General features: G+C 44.9%; 1 protein-coding gene and 1 long non-coding RNA gene across 3 annotated transcripts in view; both read left to right on the top strand.

The window, feature by feature from the left end:
* LOC136366154 (uncharacterized) overlaps positions 1-19,450 on the top strand; it is a 232,092-nt gene that overhangs the window by 170,977 nt on the left and 41,665 nt on the right. The gene's annotated exons all lie outside the window — the stretch shown is intronic.
* CHL1 (cell adhesion molecule L1 like) overlaps positions 1-19,450 on the top strand; it is a 53,039-nt gene that overhangs the window by 14,162 nt on the left and 19,427 nt on the right. For both annotated transcript variants that reach the window (XM_066327164.1, XM_066327165.1), the window contains exons 6-14: positions 1,226-1,273; positions 3,199-3,319; positions 6,419-6,603; positions 12,440-12,571; positions 13,206-13,343; positions 14,497-14,608; positions 15,289-15,455; positions 16,964-17,129; positions 18,273-18,397. In XM_066327164.1, coding sequence (XP_066183261.1) covers positions 1,226-1,273; positions 3,199-3,319; positions 6,419-6,603; positions 12,440-12,571; positions 13,206-13,343; positions 14,497-14,608; positions 15,289-15,455; positions 16,964-17,129; positions 18,273-18,397 — 1,194 coding nt within the window. The remainder of the gene's footprint in view (positions 1-1,225; positions 1,274-3,198; positions 3,320-6,418; positions 6,604-12,439; positions 12,572-13,205; positions 13,344-14,496; positions 14,609-15,288; positions 15,456-16,963; positions 17,130-18,272; positions 18,398-19,450) is intronic.

Here is a 19,450-nt window from a genome sequence, read left to right as displayed (position 1 = left end):
TATACACTAAAGCAGTACAGGATTTGAAAAATACAAAAGCTGAAGTCCTGAGGCATCACAATCAGACCCCAAAAGTGCCCTATCCTTTCTCCTGCTGTCCCCACAGTGAAAGCCAGGGACGCATCAGGGAAATCTGCTGCTCTGGAGTCCAGCGGGTGCCCCAGGAATGGGACTTCACTGGGTTTTGGGGATTTTGTGGCCACCTCCTTGCTGGACAAGGCCTGGTTTGGTCCAGCTGCAGCAGTGAGGTTGGAAGGATGATGTTCTCCAGGTTTTTCCAGGCAGCCTGGAGCATCAGAAACACAAAAAGTGCTTCCAGTTCCTCAATGAAATGATGTGTAGGGAATAAAAGATTCCAGTTGTTCATTAAAACCTCTGATCTTTTGATCCTACACAGCCCACAAAGCCAAGGAGAATTTTTTTCTTCAGGCATGAAACCCTCATGTTTAATATGTGACTTTTTTGAGAGTTTTCTTGTTGGGATAAAAAGATAAGGGATTGATAGTGGCTTTGTGTGTGTAATAAGTGCTTAGACCATGTCTAGGGGTGCTAACTGTGAGAAAAAACACCCAGATTAATTGTTGCTCTCCATGGCTTTTCAAATGGGTTCAGCCCCCCACACATGCACATAGAGATTAGAGAAAAACAAGATGGGTTTTGGCTGCTGGTAGCCCTGGAAGTGGCCCAAAACCCCACTTCAGTGTGTCCACCTTGTCATCAAAGCCACGGGGCTTGGGCCAGGAAAAGATGAGAGGCGTGAGCTGAAAGGGTTCTGTAAACTCAGCTTGACATTGCCCACTCCGCTCTGTGCCAAGTGCCTGCCGAGGGGCTGCATTAAAAACAAACAGAACAAAAAATAAGCAGTGAGAAACGGGAGAATGGATACATTTTATAACGTTTCTCTCTCTGGATACTTGGTGATTTTTATTAGTGCAGATAGTGATTTTTAGTACTGTAGATAGCAAGGTTGAAATGCTGATTATATCACCCATGAAGCATTTTTCAGAATAACACAAATCTTTAGAGCATTTTCATTGTGTTTTCAAAATTCTGTTGTTCATCTGTTGCTTTCCTTTTATATTTTTCTTTCTTTTTTTTCTTTCTTTTGGGGTAGGAACTGGGAGGTGGGGGGGAGTGGCATGGTTTTGTTTTGATTGATTTACATTTCTTTTGATTCTGTCTCAACGCTGCATGTTTGTTTGGTTGTCATTTTTATTTATTTCAGTAAAGCATGCTAATGACTCAGGCTCACCTAACGCTGCTGTTACTAAGGGTGAGTTGAATGCATCTGTTTTTAGCCTTTGAACTTGAGACCCCACCAGCTGAGGTGAAATGGGAGCTGCTCAAAAACACATCCCAAAAGCTTCTTGGATGGATTTGAGCAGTGCAGGGAGCACAACTGGCTCATCTTTTAGTTTCTGAGAGCAATCTGCTGGGGTTTTAATAATAATAATAATAAAAATTAAAAAAAAAAAAAAAGGTATTTTTTTTACTTGAGAAAGGAGCTTTGTAAGGAGGTGGAAGTGAGGACATTGGTGTTCTGGGTTTCTCTTGTTATCAGTTCAGAGCAGGAGGCAGAGCTGGATGCTCCAAACCTTTTCCTGGCAGTTCAGAGGACTCTGAGATGAGGCAGCTGGTTTGACACGCTGAATTCATGTCCCAGGGCTCACCCTGGGGCTGCATTGCTGCAGGGTGTGGATTTATGGGGTTTGGGTGATTTTGTTGGCTGTCCCCATCACCTCAGTGCAGGTGGGAGGTGGCTCTGTCTCTGTGGTGCCCTGGCTGTGTCACCGGTGACACAGACCAAAAAGCACTTTTCACCCTGTGGGTTCTCATCTCCCAGTGCTTTGGGTGCCCCTCCCTGTGCAGCAGAGCCTGAAAATGTCCTTGTCTCCATGCAGGCACCAGGGTGGCTCCTCCTGCAGTTCTCCACCTGCTTCCTTTTGTTCCAAATATATGAATTTTAGAGTCTGCAGCTCTTGACTCTTCATTTCTTCGCTTAAATGGCTTTTAAGAGTCTTTTTTTTTGTTTTGTTTTTATTTTTTTTGTTTGTTTGTTTGTTTTTTTCTTGGGTTTTTTTAATGCCCAATTTTGACCTTCTCTGGGAGATACTGGGTTTGTGGGTTTTTTTGTTGTTGTTTTTTGTTTTTTGTTTTTTTGGTTTTTTTGCCAGACAAGTACTGAGGTTTCTGAAAAGGGAGTTATCCTGCAGTGTTTTGGGATGGATAACTCGGAGCACTCATTGCTCCTCTGACTTTGCCCTGGGAGCAGGGCAGGCAGGGCTTGTGCCACTCCAGGAGCAGGTTTTTTCCCTTCAAGGGATGTCAGAACTCGTGCTGGGAGCTGGGCCTGGCTGCCTTTGGCAGCAGGAGGTGGAGGGCAGATGGAAATGTGTGAGTGTGACCAGAGGCACCGACGTGTTCTGCTGCAGCTCAGAGCACTCCTGACACAGATCTGCAGAGATGAGAAGCAAAAAGAAATTAAAATTAAAAATGAGAAAGTGGTTCAGGGAGATCTATGTGGTCTTCTACCAAATCATCCATAAGTGGCTATATTTTTTTTTAAGAACTAGCACCATTTGGGGACTGATTCATTAGTGTGCTAATTGTTATGATAGTGATAACTGGGCAGCCACTGAACCCTGCATTTTTCATCCTAAACCCCTTGTTTGGCAGCCTGGAACAAATGGGCTGTTGGAATCAAGCACAGGTCAATCTTGTTTTATTATTTTTACAGTCTTCCTTACAAATTGTATCTCCATTACTGCAGAATTAATAATTGGAGCAGGAGGAACAATTCTGTCGGATGCTCAAGGTGGGGATTCACCTGATATTTAAAAGATGATGGAGCCAGTGCAGAAGAAAAGTGCTAAGAAAAGTGGTGTGGGCCTAAAAATCAGGAATTGAGGGGATCAGACTGCCTGAGGGGTGATAGGAAGGGCCAGTGCTAGGAAAAAAGGATATAAAACTGTAGGAAAAGGGATTTCCCAGCACTGCTGATATCACTGCACCTCCCTTCTGGTTGTTGTCATGGGAAATAAGGGTTTCTGGGCTAGTCTCAGAGTGTATAAATAAAAAAAAAAAAAAAAACACACAAATCGATGTCAGAAACCCTCTGTCAGCAGTGATGCTTTGTGGCATCATTGAAGAACATCCCAAATTTCCCACCTAACTCCTGCTTTGGTTTTTATCTTGCAGCAAATTTCATCAAGGAGAGGAAACCCAAACTGCTGATCCCTCCTGAATCTGCTGGCAGTAGCTCATCAGTCACTGTCATCAAGGGAGGTGTCCTGCTCCTCGAGTGTATTGCTGAAGGGCTGTGAGTAATGAAAATGCTGCACAAACTTAATCACCTTTGGAGGTAGAAATGAGCAAAGAGAAAGGGATATCACAAATTATGCAACAGTTTTGAATGAGGCTCCTGTAAAGCCGAGCTTTTTTGCAGCTGTAAAGCAGCACAGAGGGTATGTGTTGGTTATTGCTGTGGGTTGTAAAACAAGTAACTAAAACTACAGTGTGGTAAGTATGGAATTTTATACTGTTCTGTTGAAAAAAAAAAAATTGAATTTTTTTTTTCAGTGGTGCTGCTTTTGAGATGTTGAGAAACTAAATAATATCAGCATCAGCTTCAGTGCTTTTGTTCACAGCCTGTGATGGGTTTTTTTCTGGTTTTGCCAATTCAGTTTTGCTTCAAAATTTAAGATTTTCCAGGTGTAAGATCTCAGGATTTTTTAAAAACAAAGTTCTAGAGTGATGTAGCAGAAGACATCCTTTAAGGCATGGGAAAAATCATCAGTCTCAGTTTCAGCAGGAGGTGCTGGCTCAGGTGTGAATGTGAACCTGGTGTTTTCTGTGCCCATTCCCCAGCATCCAGAATTTCCATGAGGGATGTTCATTCCACGGTGTCCTCACAAATATCAGATATTCAGGAACAACTCCATGGCTGTGTAGGGATACTTTGAACCAGTATCAAGCTGTATTAAATTGATCCTGCTAAATCCAACAGCAAAGGGCAAACCTCAAACGTTGGGCATTTCCAGGGATCCAGGGGCAGCCACAGCTGCTCTGGACACCCTGTGCCAGGGCTTCCCACCCTCCCAAGGAAGAATTTTTTTCCCTAAAAAAACCCTTTTAGATCCCCTCTAAACCTTCCCTCAGTTTGAAGCCGTTCCCACTTGTCCTGTCACTCCAAGCTCTTTTTAAATAATCTCTCCCCACCTTGCTGACTCCTTTCAGGTAGTGCAAGGACTCACACAGGGAAGGGTTAAAACAGCTGCTTTATGGTGGGAAATCAGGAGAATTTTCTCCTTGTAAATAACAACAGGACAAAATGAGGGTAAGGAAGGAAAGGGGCTGGAAATGGATGTTGAGTGCCTGTTGCAGGAGGACACGAAAGAGCCACACTCACCCATCAGGACGAGATGAAAGGAAAAGGGAAGTTTATTTGGGGAATCTCAACTTATTTAATTTTTGGGATTTGGTCAAGGATTGAGGGACGAGGTTAACACCCCTCTGACCCCAGTGGTCAACTCCATCCCACTCCCAGTGGTCCATCACTTTGTCCTTCCCCCATGAAAGATGTTTTGTTTACAGAACACAGGTCTTTGTTTCTGTCACGAGCGTGAGAAACTCCTGTAGGAATGAAAAACAACCAGAAGGCTGAAAAATCAGGGCGACAAATGCCCCCCTCACAAGGAGCTGAGATTCCCTTCCGAGTTCTGCTCACTCAGCCACGAGTCTGGATTTGCTCTTCCAGTTTCCCAGTTTGTCCCATGTGCAAAATCGAGCTGCCAGCAGAGAAACAGAGGATCTGTGCCCCCACTGACGCCCCCAGAAGGAAGCAGAGTCCCTTCTGGTTTGGCTGGGACAGAGCTTTGTGCAGAGCAGAGCTTTAAATCACCATCCTGGATGTGGAGCTGCAGCCTCACCAAGATCATTCTCATTAAAGGCTCTGCCATTACACTCCCTCCATAAAATCCCAGAGTCAGGGTATTTTATCTGCCTGCACATGTTTTTAGGGCATTTTGGTTTTCCATATGGGCTTGAAAGGGCATTGCTGGTGGAAGCTGGCAAGGAGTTGAGTTGGCATTCCTGAAAGGAGGTGGATGACTTGTCTCTGTTGGACTCACTCCAGGTATCTGCAGTTGAATTTTGCTTCCCTGTTGCAGCGTTTCCTTGTCTAATTCACTCCCCGTCAAGCCAATCTGCCTGCCCAGAAACCTCCCCAAAGCCACAACTCTGATTTTAGAGGGTTTTCAAGGGGTTTTCATAGGGAAATCACCTTGGGAACGGTAAAAAATGAATTTTGATGTGCAAGCATGAGTATCAGACACAAGAGAAATCCAGAGAAGTTTTTCTGTCCCTTTGGAAAAAGGAAAAAAAGAAAGCAGCATTTTTGTTTCACTCAAAATTTTCCAGGAAACTCTTCAGAAATTAATTTTTTTGAACAAGAAGGTTTAGTGTTTTTTTAAGCAGTCACTTTAGAAAGAGCCCAAAGCACTCCTTTGTCTTGGCACCCAGCACATCTTGTCATCGAAATCCTTCAAAAACGCAACTTCTGGAATAAAACGTTCTTTTTCTTCGCGAAAATTCCCCTTTTTCAGCGGAAAAATGATCAGCTTTGCCTACATCGCAGCCAATCCATGCTGCCAAATGTCCACAGACCATGGAAGCGGATTTCCAAGGAACTCAGATCGGGGGCACCCAACTGCAAAACAGGGAATTAAGGGCATTTCCAATCTGTCACTTTTTAAAGATTTATACCCTGAGCAGTGGCAGGAGCAGGAGGCACGGCCTCGGAGCTGGCTTTGGGACAGGAGCAGGATGAGGGCTCTGGGAGGGAATACTGGGATGTTTGCAGGGCTGGTGGAAGAGCAGAATTCCTGGGTACCTTTGTGCCTCCTGCCTGGGCACGGAGCCACGGGGACAGATGGGCACAGGAGGGAGCAGCTCTGGCTCCACGGCCGTGTGTCCTGGCTGGTGTCGGGGTCACCAACAACGTCTGTCCCCGATTCTCTGGCACTTTCTAAGGATGGGAAGAGCCTTTCAGCCACCTCCAAAGAGGCAGGCAGGGAGGGGGGAACTGCAGGGGAGTCTGGCCCTTCCTGGCTGTCCTCAGGTGCCCTTTTTGGGGCAGGATGGAATGAGCTCCATCCGATTTTTTCCCATGCCAGGACACATCCAGGGAATGCAGCTTTGCCCTGGTGAAAACCCCACTCACAGGGGCTGTGCAGAACAAGGAGCAGTAGAGCAGCTGTACAGCATAACCCCCGAGTTTTCAAAGTTTTTAAAAGCTCGAAACCCTCTAAAAACAGCTCCCAAACCCCGGGTGGGAACTCCAGCAGCTCTGCCACGTGAAGCGACTTTTTTTTAATGTCCAGCTGAAAATCTTTATTATTTTTTTTCCCTTTGTTTTCAGCCCAACTCCTCATCTCAGCTGGGTGAAGGTCACGGGGAACATGCCCAAGGAGGAGCCAGAGACAGAGAATTTTGGGAAGACCCTGAAGATTGACCAAGTGACAGCAGCTGATGAGGGGACGTACCAGTGCACGGCCAGCAACCCCATGGGCAGGGCCAGGCACGAGTTCCACGTGCACGTGGAAGGTGCTCGCTTCTCTTTACTAAAAAACACTGTTTTGGGACAAAAAAGGTGGGAAAAAGGGAGGTGAAGGGGGATCTTTGTTAATATGGCTGAAGCAGCTCCACCAGTTTGTGCCAGCCTCTTGGGTTTGGGAAAGTTTGCACAAAGTAGCAGCTCTAAAACAACAACAGGAAAATATAAATAATGCTTTTTGGTTTTTTTTTCCCCTCAACCATGAAGGTCTTGAAGAGCAGAGAACAATTTAAATATGTGAGCAGGTTCAGTTGGCTAAAGATGGGAGGGAGTCATGCAGAGATATTGATGAAAGGTCTTGTACTAAGCTGAAGATCAGAAAAAGATCTAATTATTCCTTTTGCTCTTAAAAACTGTGAGAATGGCTCTGCTGGGCTGGATCAGAGGGACATTTAGCTCAAGTCCCTTCCTGTGGTTTACACCCAAAGTGGGCTCTTGGGGAGGGCTGTGAAAATTCAGTGAACAGACAAGGTACCACCCCTTGCCTCCTTCCCCTGCTCGGGGTTTTATTTCGTATATACACAACCTGAGTGTGTTCTGGAATCCCTGAAACGTATCACAAAACCTGTGGAACAAAGTTAAAAGATGTTTTTTATTATTTTTCAGCAGTTAAAAGGATGGAAATATGACCCTTTTTTGTCACCTCACTGAATACCCAAGGCTCCTTTTTTCCTTCTCCTCCTCCCCAAACCCCAAGGTGTGCATCAGGTGGAGATGTCCTTTCCCAGGAGCCAGCAGAGCTCTGAGGAGTAAAGCTCAAACTAAAAAAAAACCTTGTTGCAAAGCCAAAACCTCTCCCTGCCCATAAGTAGCCCCAAACTGTCCTGAAAAACTTGCTGAAAACATTTGCCTGATGAAAAATGCTCCAACCTTTGCTCTGCACTTAAAAAACTTATTTTGTTTTACCCTGTCAGAATCTTCCAAGTGCTTCGTTTTCATCAGGGCTCCTCATCCCTCTGTCACTGGATCACTGGTCACTGGATTTTTGATGGAAGAAAAAGCACTTTTTGAGCTCCCAGCTCTGTGTTTGCTCAGCAGCTGCGGAAAAGATTTCCTCCCAGTGGCTGATGAGTCCTCTGTGTTCACTCAACTTTGTGCCTCGAACTCCTCTTCTCTTTGCTGGAAGTGGGGCAGAGGAGGATCCCAGGGCATGGCAAGTTCTCAGCTGTGGTGGAGGGGAAGTGCTGACTCCTAGAAATCCTTCCAGATGGTTTGGAGCATCTCTCTGCTGTAGCAGAATATTTTAACAATCTGGCTATGATTTTTCTCGGCTGCAAAAAAATTGATTTCCATCAAAGAAAATCGCAGGAGCTGCAAAAACTAAAATACCAGAGAAATAACATTAATTTTTGCAGCTTAGAATGTTGACCTTCCTCTCCCAGAGTTTCCAGAGGAAAGGAAACTTCCTGGCAAAATTGTTATTCCTGCTTATTGACAAACAAGTGCATAGAAAAAAGAGAAAAGAAAGAAATAATCCCGCTGCAGCCATTGCAATGTAAAAAAAAAAAAAAAAAATCTTTTCCCAGTTGCTGTTAAATCCATTTTCCATGTGGGTAACTAATGGTGGCTCCTGTCAGCAGCAGGGGTTCTTCCTATTAGGAGTCACCTCACATCCGAGGTGCCAAGGTAAAGCTGAGCCCAAACTCTGCTGTCTCCCACAATCCCTGGGCAGGCGACGCCGCTGTCGTTAATCCATCACTGCAGTGAGCACACCCAAGGGCACATCCTCAGCATCCATTCCAGGAGGCTTCAGGGAGCTGCTGCTGGGCTCCTCACACCCGACAGGTTCCTCTCACAGGGTGTGTGCAAGGAGAGGAAAATTTAATAGGGAAGAAAAATTATCTGTTATTAATCTGCGGCCGTCCTGGGCGGAGCTCTGGGGTGTAAATTGGGATTTTTCTCTTCTGCTCTCTGGTGTTTGGGAGCCTCAAACCAACACCCCACCCTTCTAAATACCAGTTTTAATGATATTTGTGTGCAGCCCACTTGCTAATCCTGCCGAGTCTGAGGGCAAAGATTCAGGGAATCATTACCAAGCATATGAAAATATTCAGCAAGCAAATTGCTTGACTGCTTGAGCATTTTAATCTCTCTTTGCAAGGGAAGATGTAGCCTAGAATACCTGAGCAGACACAAGAAAAATACCCACTGTTATTAAAATGAGAGAGAATTATTAAAAAAAAATCCAGAAACCAGCAAAGCAAGCCCACAAATTGTTTTGACTTCAAGTGTTTATTTGGTTGTTGTTTGTAGTTCACCAAACTCGATAGAAAATGAACATATAACCTACAAATCTTGCAGGATCATAACGATCCAAAGTTACTTTGATCTCGATTGAGGCTCCTAGGTGGGGTTTAAATGAAATAATTGTTACAATATAATGATTAATTACAGTAATAATGTAATAGCTAAAGGCATGTGCAGTTATGTCTCGTAATACTTTTATTACTCAGCCAGAGCAAAAGAAAAGAGATTAAATTAATGGGAAGCAGAAGCAGAACTGGGCGTTTTAATCAGCCTCAAAACTTTCTGTTTCACTGGAAAAATTGCTCCAACAGAGATGCAGAGCCCAAGGTGGCTACAGCAACTGCTGCTGGCCCTGGAGTGGGATGGATTCCCAGCCTTTGGGAAGGTGGGATGAGAATTTGAAACAAACTTCAATAGGGAGAGTGGTGTGGGATATAAAGGATGGGCTGCAGTAAGCACAGAGCAGTTCTCACCAGGCAGCACTGATTGGCTCCATCAGCACGGGCTGGGAAATCCCTGGTGGGGTTTGTTGGGAGAATCCACTGGGTGGCAAGAGGAGCATGGCTGGGAAGTGTTATCCTGGCAGAAAAGGCAAAAATCACCCTGGAAAATAGAAAGAAAAGTGGTGTTGTTGAGAACTGAGAAGGCCTCAGCTAAAGTAAGCAGATTTCCAACTTTATTTTCTTTAGGAAAGTCAGGAGAAGGCAGCAGGGGTGGTCACAGAGCTCATGGCATCTGGAAAAAAAAAATAGAAATCTTAAATTTAGGAGAAATTACACCTAGGCAATGCCTAACAGCCTTCAGAGGAAGTTTCTCCCAAAGTTCCCTAAGGACGGTGGAAGACAGGGGAGAGTTAAACTGCAGCAACACAGAAGCTGGTTAGATATCCCAAATTCATTCTGGGAAAACACACTGGGAGAGGCTGAGGGGAAGATTTGGATCCTTTGTGGGTGTTTTAGATGCAGATGACCCAGCCCTGCTGGACATGGCCATTTTAGATCCCTTCCATTTCTGGATCTGTCAGTATTTCCCATAAAGACATAAACTGGGAACTCTTACCAGGGAGAATAAATGATGCAGTGAAATATTTGCCATTCCAGAGTAACTATTTGATTATCCAACCCCTGGATTTTGTAGTTGCTGAAAGATCTGTGTGTATTTTGTTATATTTTGGATATTTTAGGCGGTATAGCACAACTGCCACATGGAAAAGAGGTTCTTCAGCCTCTCTGTGAAATTGCATTTCACACCTGGCAAAATCTCATTGCCTCTGACTTCACAGCCTCTTCACTTCCTTGGAGCACCCACAGCAATTCCAGTGTTGGGAAAGGAAAGCAGTGACATCAAATGTCAGCTCACACCTCCAGAGTGTGGGCACAGGTGAAGATAGGCAGGGATCCTTCAGGTGGATTCTATTTTATTTTATTTTATTTTATTTTATTTTATTATTTTATTTTACTTTACTTCACTTCACTCTATTTTATTTTACTTTGTTTTATTTTATTTTATTTTAAATTTTGGTGTCTCCCAAACAAGGAATATCCTGTCTCATTTTGTGGCAGATCTAGAGGAAAAATTCCAAACCAACAATTTAATCAGCACTGCACCAACAATTTAATCAGCACTTTTCACCCCCATGCCTTTGACTAACTGAAACCGTGGTGTACATGAGAGAGAAGGAAAAAGATCTGCAAAACCAAAATATTCTGGTGTTTGCAGAGTTTTTCCCTGGAGCCAAATACCAGGAGGCTTTAACAGATGTGGTCGTGTCACTGTGGGATGAGAAGCAGCACTGAGAGAGGATGTTGGTGGAAGAATTCCTGCTGTGTGAAGGGAATGGGATGATTCTATCATTTCAAATAAGCTTTAAATGGCTTGAATTTGACTTTGGTCTTTATATGCTCATTAAACCATTCCTGGGTGCTCTCCTGTGGGAGCACTGCCCGGGTGTGGAAATGCATCCCAATTTAGGGGTGTTTTATTTGAAATACCCCTGTGACTGTGAGCAGTGACGTTTTGCTGTGGCATATCTCACTGAGAACATCTGTTGCTGCATTACCAGGCAACAGCTCTGCTCATCTTCAAAGCATTTTATGAGCATTAACTAATGAATCCTCACAGTGTTTTCCCTACATTAACTCACCTTTTTAACAGGGGAAGAGGCCCCGTGATCTCCCCAGCACTTGCAGAAGAGGCAGTGTCAGATCTGGGGTTAAAATCTCTAAGTTTGGTGCGTTTCAAGGGGAAATGATGAATTCAGGGCTGTGCTTTGGGCTGAGGCTGCCCACTGGAGGCTCAGGGAGCAGCGTTCAGTCAGTGAATTGAGCATTTATGGGATAAATCCTCTTTTTCCTCCACTTCAGTTCCCTTCCCTCGTTACGGATGTCTGTTCCCAGCGAGCTTTGGGTACCTGGTGCTCCGGAGCTGCTCTGCAGAGGAGAGTTCTCCCCGGAATAGCCGGGAAAGGACAGCACAGGGAATTCAGCAGCACATGGCTGCTCCTCTACCACCACCCTGTGGGCACCAAAAGCCTGCATCCCCGGTGATGGGAGAATGTTTTACCGTTCCTAAATGTGTTCTGGATCAGCCTCTGCTCTGAACACACGATGGACAATCAGGACATCGAGGTGGTGATGCTTTTCCTCAGCACAGGGAGAGGGCAGATGGGTCAGTCCTGGCCTGGAGCTCTGTCAGCTCCCGGGAAAGGCGATGGGATCCACTTGATCCTGCCCGGGGAGAGGGATTTGAGCTGGATGGATATTCAGACCTTTTTTGTCTTCCTAAAATAGCCTCACTTTAATTCATAAATGACAGTCGCGTCTGAGGGTCTTTGTGGAAAAGCCGACACGTTCTCTCCTTCAGCCTCTCCCCTCCCGTGGGCATTCATTCATTCATTTTCCACCGTTCCCCCACCCTGCCCGACACCCACCGAGCCTGCAGGACAGGACTGGACGGTGCAGATGCTGGTTTTGTCTTTCCTTTACATGGGAAGTACAAGGAATCCAGTTTAGCCACAGAACGGGCTGCGAGCAGCAGCTGGGAAGTGTTGGTGGCGTTTGCCATCTCCTGGAGAATGCCAGCAACAGCAGAGGCACACGATGGGCTGTGACTGTGATGCCTGAGGAGTTCAGCTTCTATCCTTTTCCTCTATTTGTAATCCTGCGGTTCTTTAGCGCAGAACTCCAAACCCCACACACGGTGTGAGCTGCTGCTCCCCCACTTTGGGCAGACACAACAATTCCTCTCCAGGCCTGGGGATCAAGGAGCCCTCACTGCCCCAGGGCTGAGAGATGGGAACAAAAGTGAGTTGGGGGCAGCAAACTTGGGGTCAATGATTCATTACCTGGAGCTGGAATTGGAAGATGAACCCCCAAAAATGCAAATGGACCAAACTGATCAAAGTGGGAAAACCCGTGACCATTTTTGGGTTTTTCCCCTGGGGGTCTTTGTCTGCCCAAAATGTTCCTGAAGGTTCTTCAATAAATAGAACAGCTTTTTATTCCCTGAATTCTGTCTGGGGTCTGTTTTTAGGCAGCCCCAAAAAACATCAGCTGATCCCTGCTCTGTGTCTTTCCCCAGAGCCTCCCCAGTGGCTGAAGAAGCCTGAAGGTGGGGTCTACAGCGTGGGGACAAACCTGGTGCTGCTGTGCGAGGCCATCGGGAACCCCGAGCCCAGAATCCAGTGGAAGCTCAATGGGATGCCCATCGATGGTAGGTGTAGGGCCCGGGGTGCTCCTGCAGGCCCTGTCCAGGTGGGATGTGACTCTGTTCCACCCACAAGTCCGAAAGGGCTGAGTGATGTCCGGTTTGGCACCTCTTTAGGTGTGAATTGTTTATTTACTTAAATAAATTAATATTTAAATGGTTTTCTTGGAGAGGGCAGTGGTGAACATCACACATGTGGAGCAGTGGTACCTCTGAGGTGCTGCCTCTGCCTCACCTGTCACTCTCCCATCCTTTGGGGATCTGGGACAGCTCAAGGGCTCCTTTGTGCTTCTGAGTAAGTCCCAGTGGGGCTTATAATACACTATTATCATCATTACTATTATTATTATTATTATTATTATTATTATTATTATTATTATTATTATTATTATTATAGTGTAGCAGTATTATTATTATAATTTTTAAAAGTCTGCATGGTGAATTTACTGGAATTTGTGCCCTGGAGCACTCCCCTGAGGCCACAGCACTGCTGGCAAATGCAGAGCCCTGGAAGTCACCAGCAGTTGGCCAAGGTCTTGGTTGGATCCATAAGATGTTCTTTCCTTTGGCTTCCAAGCCGTGAGGAGGCTCCCCAGGCACGGTGTTCCTCCAGCTCCTGACAGTGTCTGGTGTTTTCCAGGCAGGACCTTCCGAGGGAGGATCTCCACCAGGGAGATCAGCCTGACCAACCTGCAGCTGCAGGACAGCGCCGTGTTCCAGTGCGAGGCCACCAACAAGCACGGCACCATCCTGGCCAGCGCCAACGTCAACGTGCTCAGTGAGTGCCCCGGGCTGTCCCCTCACGGAGGGCACGGCCAGCAGCCCCTGGCAGTGCATTCCCACACCCCAGCACCTGTTCCCATGTTAGGAAAGGATTTGGGTTTCGTGCTTTGTTTCATTTACGACGAAAAGAACCAGAAAGTTCCATGTGCCTCTCACCCGCCAGGACAAAGGCACCTGTTGGATCCTTGAGCTGTTCCTCAAGGAATGTGGTCTTTTTCTATTGGGCTGCAAGCCAAAAACTCCTCCTAGATCCTTGAATACTTAAGAGAGACCACAGAGTCTCTCAGTGCATTCTCAGGGTGTCTTAGCAGGTCCAAGGAACCTCCCTGCACTTCACACAGCTTTTAATTCTTTTGTCCTGTGTAGTTTGTTATTTTGGCTTTAATTAAAAGCTTTTTGCTTTTCTAAACACCTCTGATCATGCCATCTCGCTAATTTTTTCATAATCCATTTCTGAGGGGCTGTTGGCAACCCTCAGAGCTTGATAACACCTTTGTGGGGCTGAAAACAATCTGGCCTCTCACAAGTACATATCAACAGCCCAAGGCTGAATCCTCAGAGCAGCCTGGGGCTTGTCACCATCTCAGGGTTCCTTTGGACTGGCCCCAGGTTTTAAGGGATATTCTCCAAATTTATTCAACAGGTTTTATTGTGGGCAATGTTATGTGCTTAGCACAGATGCTCCTGAGCTCTGATATGTTTTAAAAACGTGGTTGTGGTCAGGCTCAAAAACTTGAATTCAAGCACAGTGAAACCACTGGGGACGGAATTGTGACCACAGTGCTGGTTTTGACTTATTGAGTGTATTTTTGATCTTTGATTTCAGTTGTGATGCTCAGTCTGTTTTTTGAAGAGAGGAAGCGAGGGGAATTTATTTAATAAAATAACATCTCCAGAGGCTTCAGAACTGGGTCTGTTTTCTCTGATGGATGTTTCAATTTCTGCCGTGTCCAGCAGTAAACCCGTTACCTCTGTCAATGAAGCTTCTGAGAATTCAGCTGCTCGGTCCAACTCTTCCAAACAGCTGTGGAATTCCCATTAAACACCTCAGCCTCTCCCCCTTGCTGGAAAAGGGGAGGATGCAGGGCCAGTATTTATATTCCTGGCTCTGAAATGAAGTGCTGCTCACCTTGAATTCTCTCCTGCAGACATTGCCCCCCTGATCCTGACCCCGGATGGGGAGAACTACGCCACGGTGGTGGGGTACAGCGCCTTCCTGCACTGCGACATCTTTGCCTCACCTGCAGCAGATGTCCGATGGTAAGATGACTGGGAACTGGGTTTTTGTCATGTGAAACAGGTTCCTGCTGGTTTCCCCACGTTTGAAAATTCTGCTGGTTGTTATTTCCATGGAGGTAAGAATGGAAATCTGCAACAAAACTGTACATAATTTAAGTTTTTCTGTGTTTAAATGCACTTTTAATGAATTCTGAAGAATGGGTTTGAAGAAGAAGAGTTCCTGGATGTCCCCAAAGCCTGTTTGAGTCAAATGTCAAGCTGTACATTAATCAAAACCATGCTGTTTATAGCCAAAACCTGCTGCAGCTTCATCAGTTTAATGCTGGCAACTCTTCAACTTTGGGCACATTACTGAGGTGGGAATGCAGTGACATACAGGACACGTTTACCTGGACATGCTTCCATAGGGTTGGAAATGACAGGATTGTCACAGCAGGTGACAGGTGCAATAAAAGTGCAGGTGGCAGCTGTAGATTAAAGACAGAGTATTTTAGAGAACTTTTTAGAGTCTGTCCCTTTGGGTTTGCTGTGCAGGAGTCTTAAGCCCCTTCATGATTTGCTGCACGTGGATAAAGTACCTCACTAATCCTGAGTTTAACTGCTCAGGGGCAAAGCCGAGTCCCAAAATTCCCCTGCAATAACCCTTAACCATGAACTAACATTTCCCTACAGTAACCCAGGCTTGGTTTTATCATCTTTAGGACTAAGGATGAGAGCATAGAACCCCTTTCAACATTTCGCCACGAGCTGAACAAGAACGGCACCCTGGAGATCAGGGACACCACGAAGGAGGACTCAGGGTCCTACGTCTGCTGGGCTGCAAATTCTGTGGGGAAAAGAGCAATCATTGCTAATCTGGATATAAGAGGTGAGAACAGAACAAAAATTTTCGCTGCTGCCAAGATTTTATGTCTGTCATTTTTCAGGAAGTGGTAAATATTCAGTCCACAGATTGATTCTGTGACTTGAAGAATTCTCTGGATGTTACGACACCTGAAATTGTCACACATCTCATCTATATGTAGCCTTTAAAATAGTCCCAATTTTCAGCTGGATTTCTCCATGCTCACACATGGTGCTCAGGTTCTTCTGGATGCTTGCAGAAGCTGCACGAGCCACCAAAATGTTGCATTTGCACTTTATCTGGAAAGGGTTTTCCCTCCTTGTTGTCACTGCCCTGTTACACTCAGGAGTGACCCTGGGGAGCCTTCTCTGGGCTCCTTGTTGATCCAGATATGTTCCTGCTTCTCCCTCAGCTCTGGGATTCCCTTCCCTAAAATTCCTTCCTGTCTGTTGATCAGAAGGCACATCCCAAACTGGATTAACTCCCACAGTGGACACCAAACACGTTGCAGGATTCTGCTGGTTGAAGGATTTTGCGCTGGGATTTTGGCTGTTTGTTGATAAATATTTTTAAGCAGAGCATAAAAAAAGAAAATCTTCAGATGTGTTTATCTATAAATTTGAGATGCATCCCTTGCACTGCAGCCCTGTTTTAAGGGATTTGTGTGCTTGATTGGCAGGAGGGATTTTCCCTGGAGGGTGTGATGGCAGTGGGCAGCTCCTGTTGGGCATTTAGTGGGTTTTCTACAAATTTACTTAGGATTTAGGGTTTGCCAATAAAAAAGCCCTTAAACACTCAATTAGCAAAGCTCTCTGATGTAGGTTTGCTGTGACAAACGTGAGGTAAAAACCCACTCTTTGTTTTCCATTCCCACCCACTCCCTTGGCTTTGGGAATTTTACAGTGATAATAAACATGAAAATGTACAATGAAATTCTTACAGAGCAGCATTTTGCTGCAGAAATAAATTCAGCTAAGCACTTTCCTCTTACTTATTCATCTGTTTCTGCATTCAGATTACAGTCAATTAAAAGAACAAACTTGATTGCAATAATTTTTTCACACTTGACTTTAATAAGCTTGTAATTTTTCTTGGAACATTGCCAAAGCTTATTTCACATGGCAATTAGACATAAAAATTATATTCAATCCTTTTTTTTTAATCATCCATTTCATGACAGGCTGCTAACAAGGATTTTCACCTGTAACCTTTTTTTTTTTTTCCTGTGGATTTTTTGGTGGATATATTTTTCTGCAGCTCGTTGGTTTGGAGCGAACTAAAAAATGTTTCAAGATGAAAAACGTTTGAAGATAAAAAAAATGTTTCAAGATAAAAAAAAAAAAAGAAATCCTGGCAAATATCAATTTCAAACCCTACCATCCTTCACTTGAAATGTTTGTGTATATAACAAAAAAACGAAAGATGTGATTGTTGCTCCTGAGGTTGATTTGTGTAGATGAAGTGCTTGGTGAAAATTTGATGTAATAGACCCTCTCTCACCTAATCAAAGTGTTTTTTCTGTGATCAATCAGATGCTACCAAGCTTCTTGTTACTCCGAAGAACCCCCGAGTGCTGAAATCACATTCCATTTTATTGAAATGCCAGGCTGAGTACGATTCCCACTTGAAACACAGCTTTAAATTATCCTGGAGGAAGGATGGGGACGAGCTGCCAGTCAACAGCACGGAGGGTGGCAGGTGAGTGGGGAAGGAACAGGGATGTTCTTGATCTCAGCTGGAGAATCTGGTGTGGTGCTGGAGCTGGAGTTTCATTAAACATGAGCCTTAATAGCTTGAAATGCAAATTGGTTTCTGCAAAGAATTCTTCATGCCATCCGTGACTAGATCTGCATTTTATACACATCTAAATATAAATGCAGCAATGTGAGTTTTGAGCCAAATGGGTTTGGGTTTATTAACTCTGTTACCATCACAGCAGAATATAAAATTGCATATTAATATATACACAAATATATTTCTATGTATAATATGTGTTCTCCCCAACCCAAAAACACAACCCTGACCCCAGTGCAGGTTGTTTCTCTACTTCAGTAGAACCAGTGTTTTCTAATAGTTTGCACTTATTTGGCCAAAACAAAGTCTTTACAATGTTGAAGTGAAGGTTTCAGGGATTCTGCCATGAAATTTTCCAATATATGGGTTTAGGATATGCAGGTCCAGGCTGAATTTTGCCCTATTTTTGGGTTTCTATTGACCTCAGGGAGCTGGAGCTCAGCCTTTATTCCATAGAGGGGTCCCGCAGGTGGCAATCAGATGTCTTTATTAATTAGCACAGGAGAGAGATGGTTTCCTAAATACTGCAGAGGCTGAAATCCCACTGAGCCCTCCTAGGATGGCAAGGCAGTGCCCTGGAAATTCTGTGTCTGCCACAGAGCCCATGGCCTTGGATTCTTGGCAGCTTCCCTGGTGCTCTGGACAAGACACAAGTGCCTCGGGCATGCTCAGTTTCCCTCCATCTTTCAAAAATTCCATCATAAACCCCATCTATTTGTCTCATTAATGACGTGCCAAAATCCCATGTCCCAGATGCTCGTCCAGCACATCTCAGTGTGGTTCTTTTCAGAGCAGGACTGACAGGCCAACCTCCAGCCACGGGGGCTGAACTGCCACAAAACACAAATGACAGCCCTCAGCACAGTGCAGAGCACAGCCACAATTACATTTTAATGTACCAGGCCTGGTGTGCAGCTATTTAATGAAAATATCCCATGCCAAGTCCTTTCATGAACAATTTTTCAGAGAACAACGTCTGTGCGTCACACTCATCTTACAGATTTTTCTCATCTTTATTATTTTTTTTTTTAATTTTTTGCCCTGCAGGATAATTCTGGACAGGGATACCCTGTTCATATCCAGCGTGCTCCTGGAGGATCAGGGAGTTTACACGTGCCTGGCCAGCACTGCCCTGGACACTGCCGTGGCCGAGGCGCAGCTCATCGTTCTGGGTAAGGTCGATTTTCCCCGCTGTGGAAACAGGAATTGCCACCGCAGCACTTCTGCCTCTCTGCTGCTTTTCACAGAGCCTCAATAACCTGATTTCACAGAGCCTCTCGCTCCTGAAGCTGTGCTGTGCTGTCCCTTATCTGCAGGAAGGGCGATGCTGACACAAACTCGATTTATTTTCATTTCTGGTGTAGTCAGATGAGGCAGCGTTTTTGCCTCAGTTCAGTGGCTGCAGGAGTTGCCCAGACTGGAAGGTGTAAGAGCATACTAAGGATGGTTCTTCTGCTGCTTTGAGCTCCTTGGCCAGTCCTTCACTTTAGTGAAGAAAGGATTGGACTGTTATTTGAAGGCCATCAGGCCAATATTTGGGTGTGCAGCTCCTCAGAAGATCATTGCGAGTTAAGCACCTAAAAGGAATTAATTTTATCTGAGAACCTGAGCAAGAATGATTGTGCAGGGGCAAAGAGCAGAGGAGAACCTTGACCCCCTGGGTGTGAAGCTTGGCCTTGTGAGAGCATCCTCACAACCTGCATCCCTCCCCGAAGGACCACTTGGAATTTAGAGGATGAATTTTTGGAGTGTTGTGCACCTGTTGCACCCAAGGCCAGCAGCCAGCAGCCAAAATTCTGCTTTGTGGTCCCAATTTTGGCCAGCCTGGCCTAGGTAAAGGTACTCTGCCCATGGCAGGAGGCTGGAATTAAAGAATCTTTAAGGTTCCTTCCCACCCAAACCATTTTGTGGTTTTATGATTCTCTGGCAGCTTTGCATCATTTTAATCACACTTATTTTTGCTTCATTTTGCGTTTTTATTTATTGCTGACAGTGATTGCAGCAAGAAATAAGTCAATCTGCCCTTCAAGATGTTTTCCCACTTTAAAGGAGTGATATTTTTCAGTAAATAGTAAATTAGGGAGATGCTGTGCACATTATTTATGTCCTTCACTGCTGTATAATTCAAAATGTTTGTAGACTATTCGTTACTTCACTTATGAAAATTTCATAAAGCACTTTATTCCTTTTTAAAAAAGGTGCTTTGCAGAAGAAGCAAAAACAGT

This window comes from Sylvia atricapilla, chromosome 11 (genome assembly GCF_009819655.1).
Source record: "Sylvia atricapilla isolate bSylAtr1 chromosome 11, bSylAtr1.pri, whole genome shotgun sequence".
NCBI lineage: Eukaryota > Metazoa > Chordata > Aves > Passeriformes > Sylviidae > Sylvia > Sylvia atricapilla.
The sequence above is the reverse complement of the archived record's forward strand: the minus strand, read 5'-3'. Positions and strand labels throughout refer to the sequence as shown.